This window comes from Triticum aestivum, chromosome 7B (genome assembly GCF_018294505.1).
Source record: "Triticum aestivum cultivar Chinese Spring chromosome 7B, IWGSC CS RefSeq v2.1, whole genome shotgun sequence".
Taxonomy (NCBI): Eukaryota; Viridiplantae; Streptophyta; class Magnoliopsida; order Poales; family Poaceae; genus Triticum; species Triticum aestivum.
The window spans coordinates 712,969,069-712,981,660 of NC_057813.1; the positions used below are offsets into that span (position 1 = coordinate 712,969,069).

The 12,592-nt window shown below is 45.9% G+C and overlaps 1 protein-coding gene across 4 annotated transcripts; it reads left to right on the forward strand.

Moving 5' to 3' along the window:
* Positions 1–7,653: 7,653 nt before the first annotated feature.
* LOC123161999 (uncharacterized) lies at positions 7,654–10,707 on the forward strand. Of its 4 annotated transcripts, none has more exons than XM_044579806.1 (4): positions 7,654–7,909; positions 9,064–9,126; positions 9,208–10,133; positions 10,291–10,707. In XM_044579806.1, the coding sequence occupies exons 2-4, from the start codon at positions 9,084–9,086 to the stop codon at positions 10,384–10,386; spliced, it is 1,065 nt and encodes a 354-aa protein (XP_044435741.1). In that variant the 5' UTR covers positions 7,654–7,909; positions 9,064–9,083; the 3' UTR covers positions 10,387–10,707. The 4 variants fall into 4 exon arrangements, with proteins under 4 accessions (XP_044435741.1, XP_044435742.1, XP_044435743.1 ...); XM_044579807.1 differs by having other exon boundaries at positions 7,655–7,909; positions 9,078–9,126; XM_044579808.1 differs by lacking the exon at positions 7,654–7,909 and adding an exon at positions 8,015–8,643 and having other exon boundaries at positions 9,078–9,126.
* The last annotated feature ends 1,885 nt before the right edge of the window (positions 10,708–12,592 follow it).

Sequence of the window (12,592 nt, forward strand, 5' to 3'; positions counted from 1 at the left end):
TGTCTTGAGGGTGAAGGTTGAAAAAGTGCAGAACATCCCGAAAGAACTTGGATCCGGGGGTGAGAAGCCCCGGTTCATATGACTAGTAAAGACAATGACTTCGCCTTCGTTTGGATGAGGTTTATCTTCTGACAAATTGGGGGCGCGGTAAGACATGATAGACTTCTTCGGGAAATAACTGGTTTTCACAAAGTCTTCAAGTGTGTTTTCCGTGACGATGGAGGGAACCCAGTTGCAGGAAGTGGTTGTTTTAAGCGGCATTATGAAGAAGAAAGCCTAAAAGGGAAAAGAATAAATTTGCCGGTTCAAATTAAGCCGGACGGGAAGTATTACAGCACATATGCAGAATGGCGGCTTAAGAAGGGGCCTAATGGTATATGACTAGTTACAGCGGGTTATGTAAACCGCCATGAGCTATTTTTATGTCTATCAAAGGAGAAATCTATTGAGCATTGAATTTAACTACAACCGGTGATATGAGCCGCCATGACTAGGTGGATCTATCAAAATGCAGCAAGTGCAGATTTTTGCTAAGTAACGTACCAACAGGTTTCACAGATTACAATTATTATTTCAAATCAGCGGCAGTTCAGAAAAGGAAAATAAATTAAGACCTAAAACTAGTACAGGGGAGTTCATAAGCTCTAATGAGATCTTATCCCAATGAAAAAGGGTCCGCTGGTATTGAAAGCAGGGGCAAAACTACTACCGCGCAAGATATATGCTATTTCCAGATCAAACGATGCTCGGGTTGGAGATAAACTACGAACAGCCACGAAGAACATGAAGAACTGCGAAAACCCTAATGCAGATCTAGAGTACATGGGGAAAAGAACTTACGGAGGCAGATGAACTGTGAACGGGCACTGTCGTTCTCTGGTTCGTCCAGGGTGATGCAGCAGCCAAGGACGAGGACGACAGTGTGCTTCGCGGCGGCGGAGTTTGAGCATAGAGGGTTGCGAGAGGAGAAAGGCGAAGGAAAGATGCAAGAATGAGAAGCGGCCGGTTGACCCTATTTATAAGGAAAGGTAACAGAAGCGCGCGAAAAAAGAGGAGGCCAAAAAACATGGTTATCCAGCTGCTCAAGCGCCTCGATTCTCAGGACGGCTATTAAAACAAAGATCTGTTGGGATATGTTGGATATTGTGTGGATTTAATGACAAGTGACATCATGGCGGGTTATCACAAGTCCAAAAGATAACGTCATGGCGGATTATGAGTTCTCGCACAAGTGAAGATTCTTGTTTAAGTGGTGAAGATTGACATGAACAAGTTCCAATCAACCTGGGGCCTAATGTTGGGGATATAACTATTAGGTATGACCCGCCTAGGAGGGGCCGGGTTATACCTATGGCGATTCATCATATGAAGCCTACAAGGATATCAAAGATGACGATTTAAGCCAAGGGCCCAAGGCCCAAGGGCGACTTAAGGCCCATAGGAATAAACTGCCATATATGTAAAGGCTTGTATTGTAAGGCATGCAAAGATAGTCACCGAGTCGGACATGTTGTCTATGAGCCGGTCGGGACCCCGTGAGCTGCTGGGTGTCAACCTGTGTATATAAAGGGACGACCCGGCGACGATTCAGGACAAGAGACAATAGATCAAAAGCTAGGTCAAGTGGATTCCCTCCCTGGTAATCGAAACATAAGCAATACCACCTCAAACTGGATTAGGCCTTTACCTTCACCACAAGGGGCCAAACCAGTTTAAACTCCTATGTCCTTTGTCCCATTTAACCCTTTAAGCTAACTTAGAGGTGATGGCTCAACGACTAAGTCCTTTCACGAGGACATCTGCCGTCACTATTCCACGACAGTAGTTGATGAGTGTTATGCACATGCTCGCTTAATTTATAGATGCAAACGTGTGTGCATGCAATTACCACTGGATCTTGTTAATCATTCGAGTTGAAGATGGAGAAGTTGAAGTTCTGGACTTGCTACTTAAACTAGTCGAGGAGTACAAAATCGTGAAGGGGATAGTCAACAGGTAATTTCAATCATCATCAAACTATATGTCGGCCTCTTTAGTTCTTCATTTCCTGATATCAACTAATTAATAACTCCTTTATTCATTTTCTTTGCCGGCGGGCAGGGCTTGGCAAAAGTTCAGGAAAGAGGTTTCCGGTCCATGGAAAGAAAGACTGTATTGGTTTCAACCCAAGGTCCCCACAAAAAAAAAGACGACCCCGCAAAAAAAACCCAAGGTATAATTAATTAAGTGCTACTAGCTAGCTACCATCTCTTTAATTCTAGTTTCAATATACCATTAGTTATCATGCTTGATTAATTATTATTTGATTGAATTCTATTCTCGTAAAGTGCATGAAGCAGTTGCCAGGGAATGGTCTATGTGCATACTACGTTTGTGAGAACATTCGCATGATGGCGTTCGAAAGGAGCAAAGATGATAGACATCAATGGGTACGTTGCTAGAGCACTATTCACAATTTTTACATCATTATCGATATCTAATATATATACACACAACTAATACATGCATATTTGATCTCCTTCTTTAAAGTTCAAGGACGTGCGGGAGAAGCTCCTACCAGGGGATCGCGTACGAGAACTTCAAGAAGAAATAGCGAGATTTTTGCTTGAACAAGTCATAGATCCCAAAGGAGAATTCCATTACCCGCTACCACTGGAGTAATGCCTCCATGTAGGAGAAATTGTATATATATATATACCAAATTATATATATATATATATATATATATATATATATAATATATATGTATGTATGTATGTATGTATGTGTGAATGGTGGTGTGAGACATTCGATGATATATATATATATCGGTGGTTCTACGAGAAATTCTATTTATATATATGCATAACATGTACAATATGTAGTATCGTAAAATACCAGCAAATGAAAAGAATTAAATGGAAAAAAAAATTAATGGAAAAATAAATCATAAACCCAAAACCCCCCTAAACTTTTAGTGTCGGTTGGTCTGTCCAACCGGTACTAAAGGTCTCCCAGCCCCCGGCGCGGGTTCGTGCCACGTGGTGGCCATTTAGTGCTGGTTCGTGTTGAACCGGGACTAAAGGGGGTGACCTTTAGTCCCCACCCGTTAGTGCCGGTTGCCCAACCGGCACTAAAGGCCCTTAAGAACCAGTAATAAACCTTTGTTTTCTACTAGTGTCCCTCTCCCTCCAAACCACCGCGATGAGATCGCTGGCCCCGCTACTTCTTGTTCCTGACTCTGGCCTCTCCCTATCTCCCGGCCCGATGCTCCTCCCCCACCCTACCGGCCTCCCATGCTCCTCCACCAACCTTTTTTTTGTGGGGGTCCTCCACCAACCTTGAAGACCCGGCCTCCCATCCTCACCCATGGGACGACCTGCGCTGGATCTAGAACCACCACGAGCGACGACGCTGGATCCAGAACGCGAGCAAGGCGAGCTATGGGGGAGGGAGCCGCCATGCGACGGGGGGGCGGGGGGGCAGGGGGAGGGGGCAACTGTGGTGGGCAAATGGAGGAGGAGGCAGCTAGGGTTCGCGTGGGAAAGACGTTGTCGCCGCCGCGCCCGCACGCCTGGGATGAGAGAGGGGAAGGATGGAGGAGGAAGGGGATGTGGAAAGGGAGTGCTCGATTGGCTGAGGAGGGCGGTGTGGAAAGGAAGCACTCGATTGGCTGCCCGAAAAGACTAAAATGCCCTCGGTGGGGTGCGGAATTCACAAGCGGTGGCATAACACTGTTCATGGCGATTTAGGGGCGACATGGAGGGCTTTCTCCTGCCTAGCAGTTCTTAAGGGTTTATATGTTTGATTGTTGAGAGGCTATGATGTTTATAGTTTGGTTGTGCTCTTGGAGTTGGAACACTTGTACCTAGTGTGATGATTGTTGATGCCATACCATGTTGCTGGAATTTTCAGAGTTCTTGGAAGCTAGTCCGACCCAGGATAATATTTCTTAGATTTTCTTGATTACTTGACCAATATAAATACAAATTTTAACATAGCACCACTGCTACGTCTTGAGCTTGCGTCGGTTTTCCTTGAAGAGGAAAGGGTGATGCAGCACAGTAGCGTAAGTATTTCCCTCAGTTTTTGAGAACCAAGGTATCAATCCAGTAGGAGGCTCCTCAACAAGTCCCACGAATCTACACAAACAAACAAAGAGATAAAGGGGTTGTCAATCCCTTCACGGCCACTTGCGAAAGTGAGATCTGATAGAGATAATATGATAAGATAAATATATTTTTGGTATTTTATAATATAGATGCAGAAAATAAAGATGCAAATAAAAGTAGATTGGAAGCAAATATGATAAAAGATAGACCCGGGGGCCATAGGTTTCACTAGTGGCTTCTCTCAAGAGCATAAGTATTACGGTGGGTGAACAAATTACTGTCAAGCAATTGATAGAAAAGCGAATAATTATGACGTTATCTAGGCATGATCATGTATATAGGCATCACATCCATAACAAGTAGACTGACTCCTGCCTGCATCTACTACTATTACTCCACACATCGACCGCTATCCAGCATGCATCTAGAGTATTAAGTTCATAAGAACAGAGTAACGCATTAAGCAAGATGACATGATGTAGAGGGATAAACTCAAGCAATATGATATAAACCCCATCTTGTTATCCTCGATGGCAACAATACAATACGTGTCTTGCAACCCTTTCTGTCACTGGGTAAGAACACCGCAAGATTGAACCCAAAGCTAAGCACTTCTCCTATGGCAAGAAAGATCAATCTAGTAGGCCAAACCAAACCGATAATTCGAAGAGACTTGCAAAGATAACTAAATCATATAAAAGAATTCAGAGAAGATTCAATTAATATCCATAGATAAATCTGATCATAAACCCACAATTCATCGGATCTCAACAAACACACCGCAAAAAGAGATTACATCAAATAGTTCTTCACAAAAGAGGGGAAGAACATTGTATTGAGATCCAAAAAGAGAGAAGAAGACATCTAGCTAATAACTATGGACCCGTAGGCCTGTCGTAACTACTCACAACTCATAGGAGGGGCAAGGATATTGATGTAGAAGCCCTCCGTGGTGGATTCCCCCTCCGGCAGAACTCCGGCGACGGCTCCAAGATGGGATCTCGCGGATACAGAAGGTTACGGCGGTGGAAATTGTGTTTCAGGTGGCTCCCGGATGTTTTTTGGGGTACGTAGACTTATATAGGAGGAAGAAGTACGTCGGTGGATGCCCGAGGGGCCCATGAGACAGGGGGGCGCGCCCTATAGGGGGGGCGTGCCCTCCTATCTCGTGGAGGCTCCGATTGTTTCTTGACTTGCACTCCACGTCCTCTGGATCACGTTCTTTCCAAAAATCACGCTCCCGAAGGTTTCATTCTGTTTGGACTCCGTTTGATATTCCTTTTCTTCGAAATACTGAAATAGGCAAAAAAACAGCAATACGGTCTGGGCCTCCGGTTAGTAGGTTAGTCCCAAAAAGGATAATAATGTATAAAATAAATCCCATAAACATCCAAAACAGGTAATATAATAGCATGGAACAATCAAAAATTATAGATACGTTGGAGACGTATCAACCACCGCAACAGTCGTTTATCATGGATATAACATGCATATATACTATATCCCTGAAACCCCCGCGAAAATGAACACGGGTGTACAACGGGCACCCATGTTTCATACCCCAAAAATTCAGAATTTTTGAATTTTTTTTGATAATTTTCAATGCTATTTTCATATAGGAGTGCGTGGCAGCTGGGTGCCCCAATGCGTTTCGCCTTAACTAGTCACTTATATCAGGGGTACATATCAATTATTCGTATTTTTTTGCTGAACACTAGCCCTCCGTTTTTCTTTCGAGACCCACTTCGATACAACCCCTTCATTAAATGTATAAAGGGCAATATAGACTTTTCACAAATTATACGCATTTTCATATATATGGTGTGTCGTATACGTAATACTCCATCTTTCGCCATGTCGAGCAAATGGTCGGCCCTATTCGCAAGCGCTGAGCTCACCGGATGCGAGAATGTCCCAAACCATAAATGCGCAAGAGGAGTAGAACTCCCAACTTCGTCATGAGGGACACAACCAGGCTGCTTCACCGCCACCACCATGACCGACAGGATCAGAAATAACACAACAGGCCGAATCCAGGAAGGGGTGTTGCTAGGACATGGGAGGCATGTTATACAGCGCAGAGCAGTCGTCGTAGCTCTAGGACACAAACACTAAACCTTGCCCAAGCTGCCATAGGTTAGGGGAGCACGCGTCCAAACTGATCTGGCCAGCAAGACGCTAACGATGAAGAAGACAAAATACGATCGAGGGATAAGCCCTGCCGACAACATCCGCCATCCGATGGCCTCCTCCAATATAATGGTGGTGAGGGTTTTGAAAGGTTGCTTAAGGAGTGGCCTCCGGAACCGTTTCCCTCGCATTGACCTCGTTAACAAATCAAACTACCCTCAAGCTCATAACATGGAGTTCATTGCACATGTAAAAATTATACTACCTGTGTAAACTAATATTGTATAAGACTTTTAGATCACTAAAGTAATTATCTAAAAGTTTTTATATTAGTTTACTGAGGGAGTATTTCGGAATTCGCTGACTTTATACACACACCAGCTACCTCATCTGCATAAACCGAATTAAGAATGAAATAGGTTACAGATTCATCTCTTTCTTCTTTCCCAAGGCAACTTGGAGAAACCTTCCTCCCTTTGATCTTTGCCGACGAGCCCATCTTCGCCTCCCCTCCGCTTGCCGCTACGGCGGTCGATGGCAGTGAGGAAAATCCTGATGTCTCGACTCCTGCTAGTAGATCGGTAGGGTTTTAGTTCTCGCAGGGGCGACGTTTGGACGGATGGCGCTGCTCCTTCTTCATGTCAGTCTTGTTCCGATCCTCCTCAAGTTCGTCTGTTGAGATGGATTAGATGGAGCTCCGACGTAGACTCCTGCCAGCTCCTTGGGGGCGGCGAGGTTAGGGTTTTTCGCCGTGCATACGCAACGGCGATATTTGGTGTCAGGTTCTTCAGATCAATTCAAGGATTCAACGACGACGACTGCGGTTCCGAGGCGCTGGTCCTTAGGACACGTGCACGAAGACTTCCCGGTCGTCATCGACAAGGTCAGGCCGGCTCCGGTATGGAGTGGTGACAGCGGCGCGTCGGCGGCTCGTTTTGGTGATGGCAATGGTCGTTCGATGGTTCATGGACCTCGATGTAATTTTTATTATATTTGAGGTGCTTTGTACTTCCGGTGAATCTTTATAATAGATCCATTGTTGAGGAAATCGTTAACTGGTAGCTGCTCGGTTGGCTGGTGAGTAGGGGATTAATTGGCTAATCGGCAAGTTAATCGGGCATTTAATCAATTAACCGGACGATTTATCGGTTTATAGGCTACTCGGTGACCCTACGAGTAGGGATTAATCGGCAAGTTAACTGGTTAATCGGATGAATTCTTGAACAGGAAATAGATCTAATCTTTTTTGCAAAAAAAGAAATAGATTTTTCACGAATGACATTATACACACACACCAGCTAGCGTTTTACCTCTGTTGTTGCTCTGACTTGTTGAACTGGTGGTGCGGTGGTTGCTTTTATACTCCTTTTTCGTTCTAAACAGTAAGAATGCGTTTTCCATGAATGAAAACAACAATTTTTAAAGGTCTCCGAAGAACAAAGAAAGCAGATCTGCGAGGGGCCCCTTTCTTCCTCTCCCGTCCAACTCGACTCCTCCGCCGTCCACCGCTCCCCCACCGTGCCGCCGCCGGGCCTCCCCCTACCCCGACGCCGACGCCTCTCTCGAGCCTCGGCTCGACGTCGGAGCGGTGAGCCCCAGGTCAACATCGTCGCCCAGGACCCCTTTCTCTCCCGCCGATCCCCGGCCGTCGCGGACCCGCGCCGCCGCCGCCGCCGCCGTCTCCACAGGTTAGGCCTCTGAAATCGCGTTTCTGCATACACCCAGAAACGGTCAATGCGGGGATTTGTATTCCCGAGCACTCTGATTCCCCCATTGCTAGCTAGGATGTCCACGGTCCGATTTCAACTGTTGTCCCCAACTACTCACCATACCTTGAACATTCGATTCCTGAAGACCGTGATTCCCCGTTCCTGAAAAGCTCATCTCAACTTCCGCATTTGAGTATGGGCACGGTCTTAGCCCATCTTCTAGTACTTTGTCAAGCTAGCGTACCCCTGCTTTTTCTTTTTCTTTTTACAGCATATCATGCTCTTGTTTTAGTATACTTGTCTGCATTGCAATACCTTGTAGTATCTACAAAAAGTTGCTATGTTGTTACCGTGTGGCGAATAGAGTGGCTCGTGCATGAACTTGTCATGAAGATGTGTGTCCATGGCTTCAGCAGGGATGGGCTTGTGCATTCTATTCTTGCTATTGTGCTGACTGATTAACTGAGTGAGTGGTGTAGCATTTATCTGCGCTAATAACTGGTTTCCTAATTATAGAACATTCTGAACGTTGCCTCTTTCCCCCCTCTCAGTCAGTTTAATAATAGATAGAGGGGTCAATCCCTTGCTGGCTAATTATAGGAACATTCTAAACACTGTCATTCCCCTCATCTCTGTCTCTGTCTCTGTCTCTGTCAGTTTTCCCCAGAGCAAAGCAGTCTCTCGATCCATCTGGACCCAATCCCTGTTTGCTGGTAAGGAAACCTGTCTTGCTTGGATCGCTGTTCGTTCGATTCGCTCTCTTGTTCTCTCTGCTGTGAACAACTAGATCTGTTTTCCTTCGAAGATCAATCAATCCCAGTCGACGCCATCCCATTCCATGCCCCTGTTTTGCAACTTCAGTACTATCTGACCGGGTTTTGTTCACATTTTTTTCCTTTTCTTTCTTTAGATGTTTATTCACAATTCCTGGGTAGAAATAGTACCATCCAGGGGCGGTGCCAGGGCCTCCAGATCAGAATGTCAAATGCATCTTAGAATTTTAAGCTTCTCCTCTTGTTGATCATCGCCCTTTTCTTTTCTTTTCAGAGTAACAGGGAGATCACGTCCCCTGTTCCACTATGCATGATTAGTTAATCCTGGTCCTGACTATGTTGGTTCTCATGCATCTATAGGTGTTTGATCACAGGTTGAAATGGACCCTCCAGTTGCCGATCCTGGACCGACCAAGGATGAAGGTCAGCAACACATATCAGAATGACGAACATTGTTTATCAACTTTAAGTCACTGATGGTGATTCCAAGTTATGTGTTTGCAGGTGTTGGATCTAAGGGTGAAATGGATCTTCCAGTTGCCAATCCTGGACCAGTGAGGGATGATGGTGCGCTTCTCCAGTGCCCGTATTGTGATTCCGAAGCAATGCACAAACTAGCGCAATTCTTGCTCCCTGGTTTGGCTGCGGTCTGTGTCGACGGTACGACGGGTGATCTGTTCAGGAACCCGTCTGTTGTTGCTGTTGACCTCAGGCAAGAAATGGTGGACTACGTTACACAAAGAAGTGAAACGTTCATAGCTGATACTCTCATTGAATCGGAGGTGGAACAAAACGCCGAGAATCAAATGCCAGATGACCCTTATGAGATCATATCAATCTTCATGGATGATTTCAGTCGCACGAAAAGGAATATCATTGGCCATGTCTCTGGGTGGTTGCTAAGCGACAGTCGCGAAGATAAGATCGATGATTTTGTCCAAGAAATGGATATGACCCGCTTCTGGCCGTTAGAGAGGAGAGAAGCAATCGCCGGGGTCCTCCTCAAGAATGTGGACATTAAAACCAAGTTCCACTGCCCTGAGAAATATGAAGATGAAGAACGTCTTGCTCATCACAAGGCACAGTGTAGCTTCAGGCCTGTCACTTGCCCGAACGATGGATGCCGAGCGAAAATTTCTGTCCGGTGCATGCAGGATCATGATGCAGCTTGTCTCTTCAAGATCCTTCAGTGCGAGCAGAACTGCGAGAAACGGCTTCTGAGGCGTGATATGGATAGACATTGCGTTACTGTCTGCCCCATGAGGCCCATGAAGTGCCCTTTCGGTTGTGATTCTTCGTTCCCTGAACATAACCTCGAGGATCACTGTTCAGAGTGTCTCCAGCAGCACCTGCTTAAGGTCCTTCAGGTGATTCACAAGAAAGCTTTGACGGCTGATCAGCTGAATGACCGTGCTCTAGAGCTGGAGAAGGTTAGGCTTTTGATCTTGCAATTTGCAAAGTGTAACATATCTTTCTTCACTGCCCTCTTATTTGCATTTAAATATTGTCATAAATAAATACATATCTTTGAAACAAATGAATAGACTGAACATGTGTTATTACTAAAATGATCTGTACTTTCTGCAGTCTGAAGAACGTGGTAAACTGGCAAAAGCTCGGGATGCAAGATCTCTTACCAATATTGTGAAGGATCTTGAAGCAAAGAAGAAACCACCAAGTTGATTATCTTGAAGGATCTAATATACGCCAGAAACGTGGGCTTGATATTGGCATCGATTAGTTGCAGAGTTGTTTCCACACAAAGTATATAGAGAAGTAACCTAAAATTTGAATTTTTCTGTCACATCTTTCTTTTTCCTTATGATTTTGCAGACAACCAGTTAGGTTTTTCCTCCGTGTTTTTGTTTGAACGGAAATCAATCCAGTTTTTTTAGATGTATTTTTTCCATTATTGATGTATATTTGTAATTTTCGTTTCTATGAAACAAGAAGTTCATGAGATGATAATGTATTTTCTTAAAAAAACAGTTTTATGCTTGATTAGAGCTTGGAGTGTGTGTTCTAGTTCCTGGTGGTCCTTTGGAAACATAAATGGTATTTGGTTCCCTATTACAGTTTCTACATCAGCCCCATTTGCAGAAGCTCGTGATCATTCAAGCAGAAACTCCAGCACCAGCCCACCCACAAGGGTTTTGGCCACAGGCCAGATGCCCACCCAAACATTCAAAATGCATTTTCATGCCATATGAATCCTGTTATGGTAGGTTGCTCAGTTTGATATTGAGGCACTGTCCATGAAAGGTGGTAAACTTGTCTCTGGGATGCAGTGTTTTGCCTCCTGTACTGATTTGTAGCTCATGTTGTTGACACTGGTGGGAAAAAATAACGGACTCGCTGTAATGCTTATGTACCATTTTGGGAACTGCCGGATAGATCATATTGGCATTCGATATATGTATTTTCCAAACTTATTTATTAGTCTGTTGAAATTTTGACGGTGGAATAAAATGGAAAATATTTGTACTTCATTCATGGTTTCTTGAGTTGTTTGGAGGGCAATTCTTGGTTTGTAGCCTAAGGTTTCATCCCATAACAACTCAGACATGTGTTTGGTTCATTGTTATAGTTGTGGCTTTGCCACAATTCCTGAACTATATAGTTCACATGCTAATTAATACTAGAATTCTTGCCAAATCTTATGGTGAACATTTTGTTCGCCACACTTTGCCTAAGAACAGTCGGGCCAAAGTTAGAACAACTCTAGCCGCGCCCACAACACCCCCCCCCCCCCCCCCGGGCGACTTTTTATGCACCGGCGCCGAAAAAACGTCCCAGTCGCGCCCCCAAGACACCGAAATCCGCCGGCTTGGCCCGTTTTTCGGCCCGCTGATTGCAGGACGAACCCGGCGCATTGGGGGGGGGGGGGGGGGGGCGCTCGGGGTCTTCGGCGCAAGGGGAAAGCACACCTGGGCCACACTGTCAAGCGAAAAGTCAAGCCAATCGTCCAGATTAGCCTCCCACCCCCCGCGTGCTCAGCCGCCACCCTGCCAATCCCGCCCACCACAGCTAGATAGGTCATTCCCCGCTGGAAAAGAGAAGAGGTTTCGCCGCGACAACCTCTCCACCACCGTCCGGGCGATTTTTCCGGCGTTCCGGCCGAGCAGGGTAGTGTACCTGCAGGTGTGCGCCCACCACACCCACAAGGTGTTCGGCGATTTGCCTGCTCAGCAATGGACACGGACGACGAGAGGCGCTCGCTGCGCTGCTGGAGGAGGAAGCCGATGCCGTCGTCAGGAACATCTCATGGTCCTCGCCACCCTCGTCGGCCTGCTCGCGAGCAATGAAAAGCCCCAACGAGGTGGCTCGGCGTCGGGGCGGATGAAAGCAAAGAACCGGCATCGTCTGGAAGGCTATTAAATGCTCTACTCCGACTACTTTGCCGACGCTTCACTGCACGGCGACAAAGTATTTCGGCACCGTTATCGGATGAGCCGAAAGCTTTTCCTCGGGATTGTGAATTCCATCCAGGAGTTCGACAACTACTTCAAGTGCAAGAAGGATTGCACCAACAAACTTGGATTCACCTCAATCCAGAAGTGCACGACAATGATGAGGATGCTTGCATACGGAGCTCCCGGTGATTCACTCGATGACTATGGGCGCATAGCCGGGTCCACCACCATTGAGTGTTTCTACAAGTTCTGCAGGGCTGTGGTGGCAGTGTTTGGACCGCAATACTTGCGAACACCCAATGCGAAAGACACAGCTCGAATCCTAGGCACAGAATGCAACAAGGGGATTTCTTGGGATGGTTGGAAACATCGACTGCATGCATTGGAAATGGAAGAACTGCCCATTTACTTGGCAGGGGATGTACAAAGGCGCCAAAGGCGGTTGCAGTGTGGTACTTGAGACGGTGGCCACACAG

Excerpts from the sequence above, each read along its gene's own strand:
- LOC123161999 (XM_044579806.1), top strand. The coding sequence starts at position 9,084 with ATGGACCCTCCAGTTGCCGATCCTGGACCGACCAAGGATGAAG. Across the intron at positions 9,127-9,207 it reads TGGACCGACCAAGGATGAAG|GTGTTGGATCTAAGGGTGAA; the intron begins GTCAGCAACACA and ends ATGTGTTTGCAG. Across the intron at positions 10,134-10,290 it reads GTGCTCTAGAGCTGGAGAAG|TCTGAAGAACGTGGTAAACT; the intron begins GTTAGGCTTTTG and ends TACTTTCTGCAG.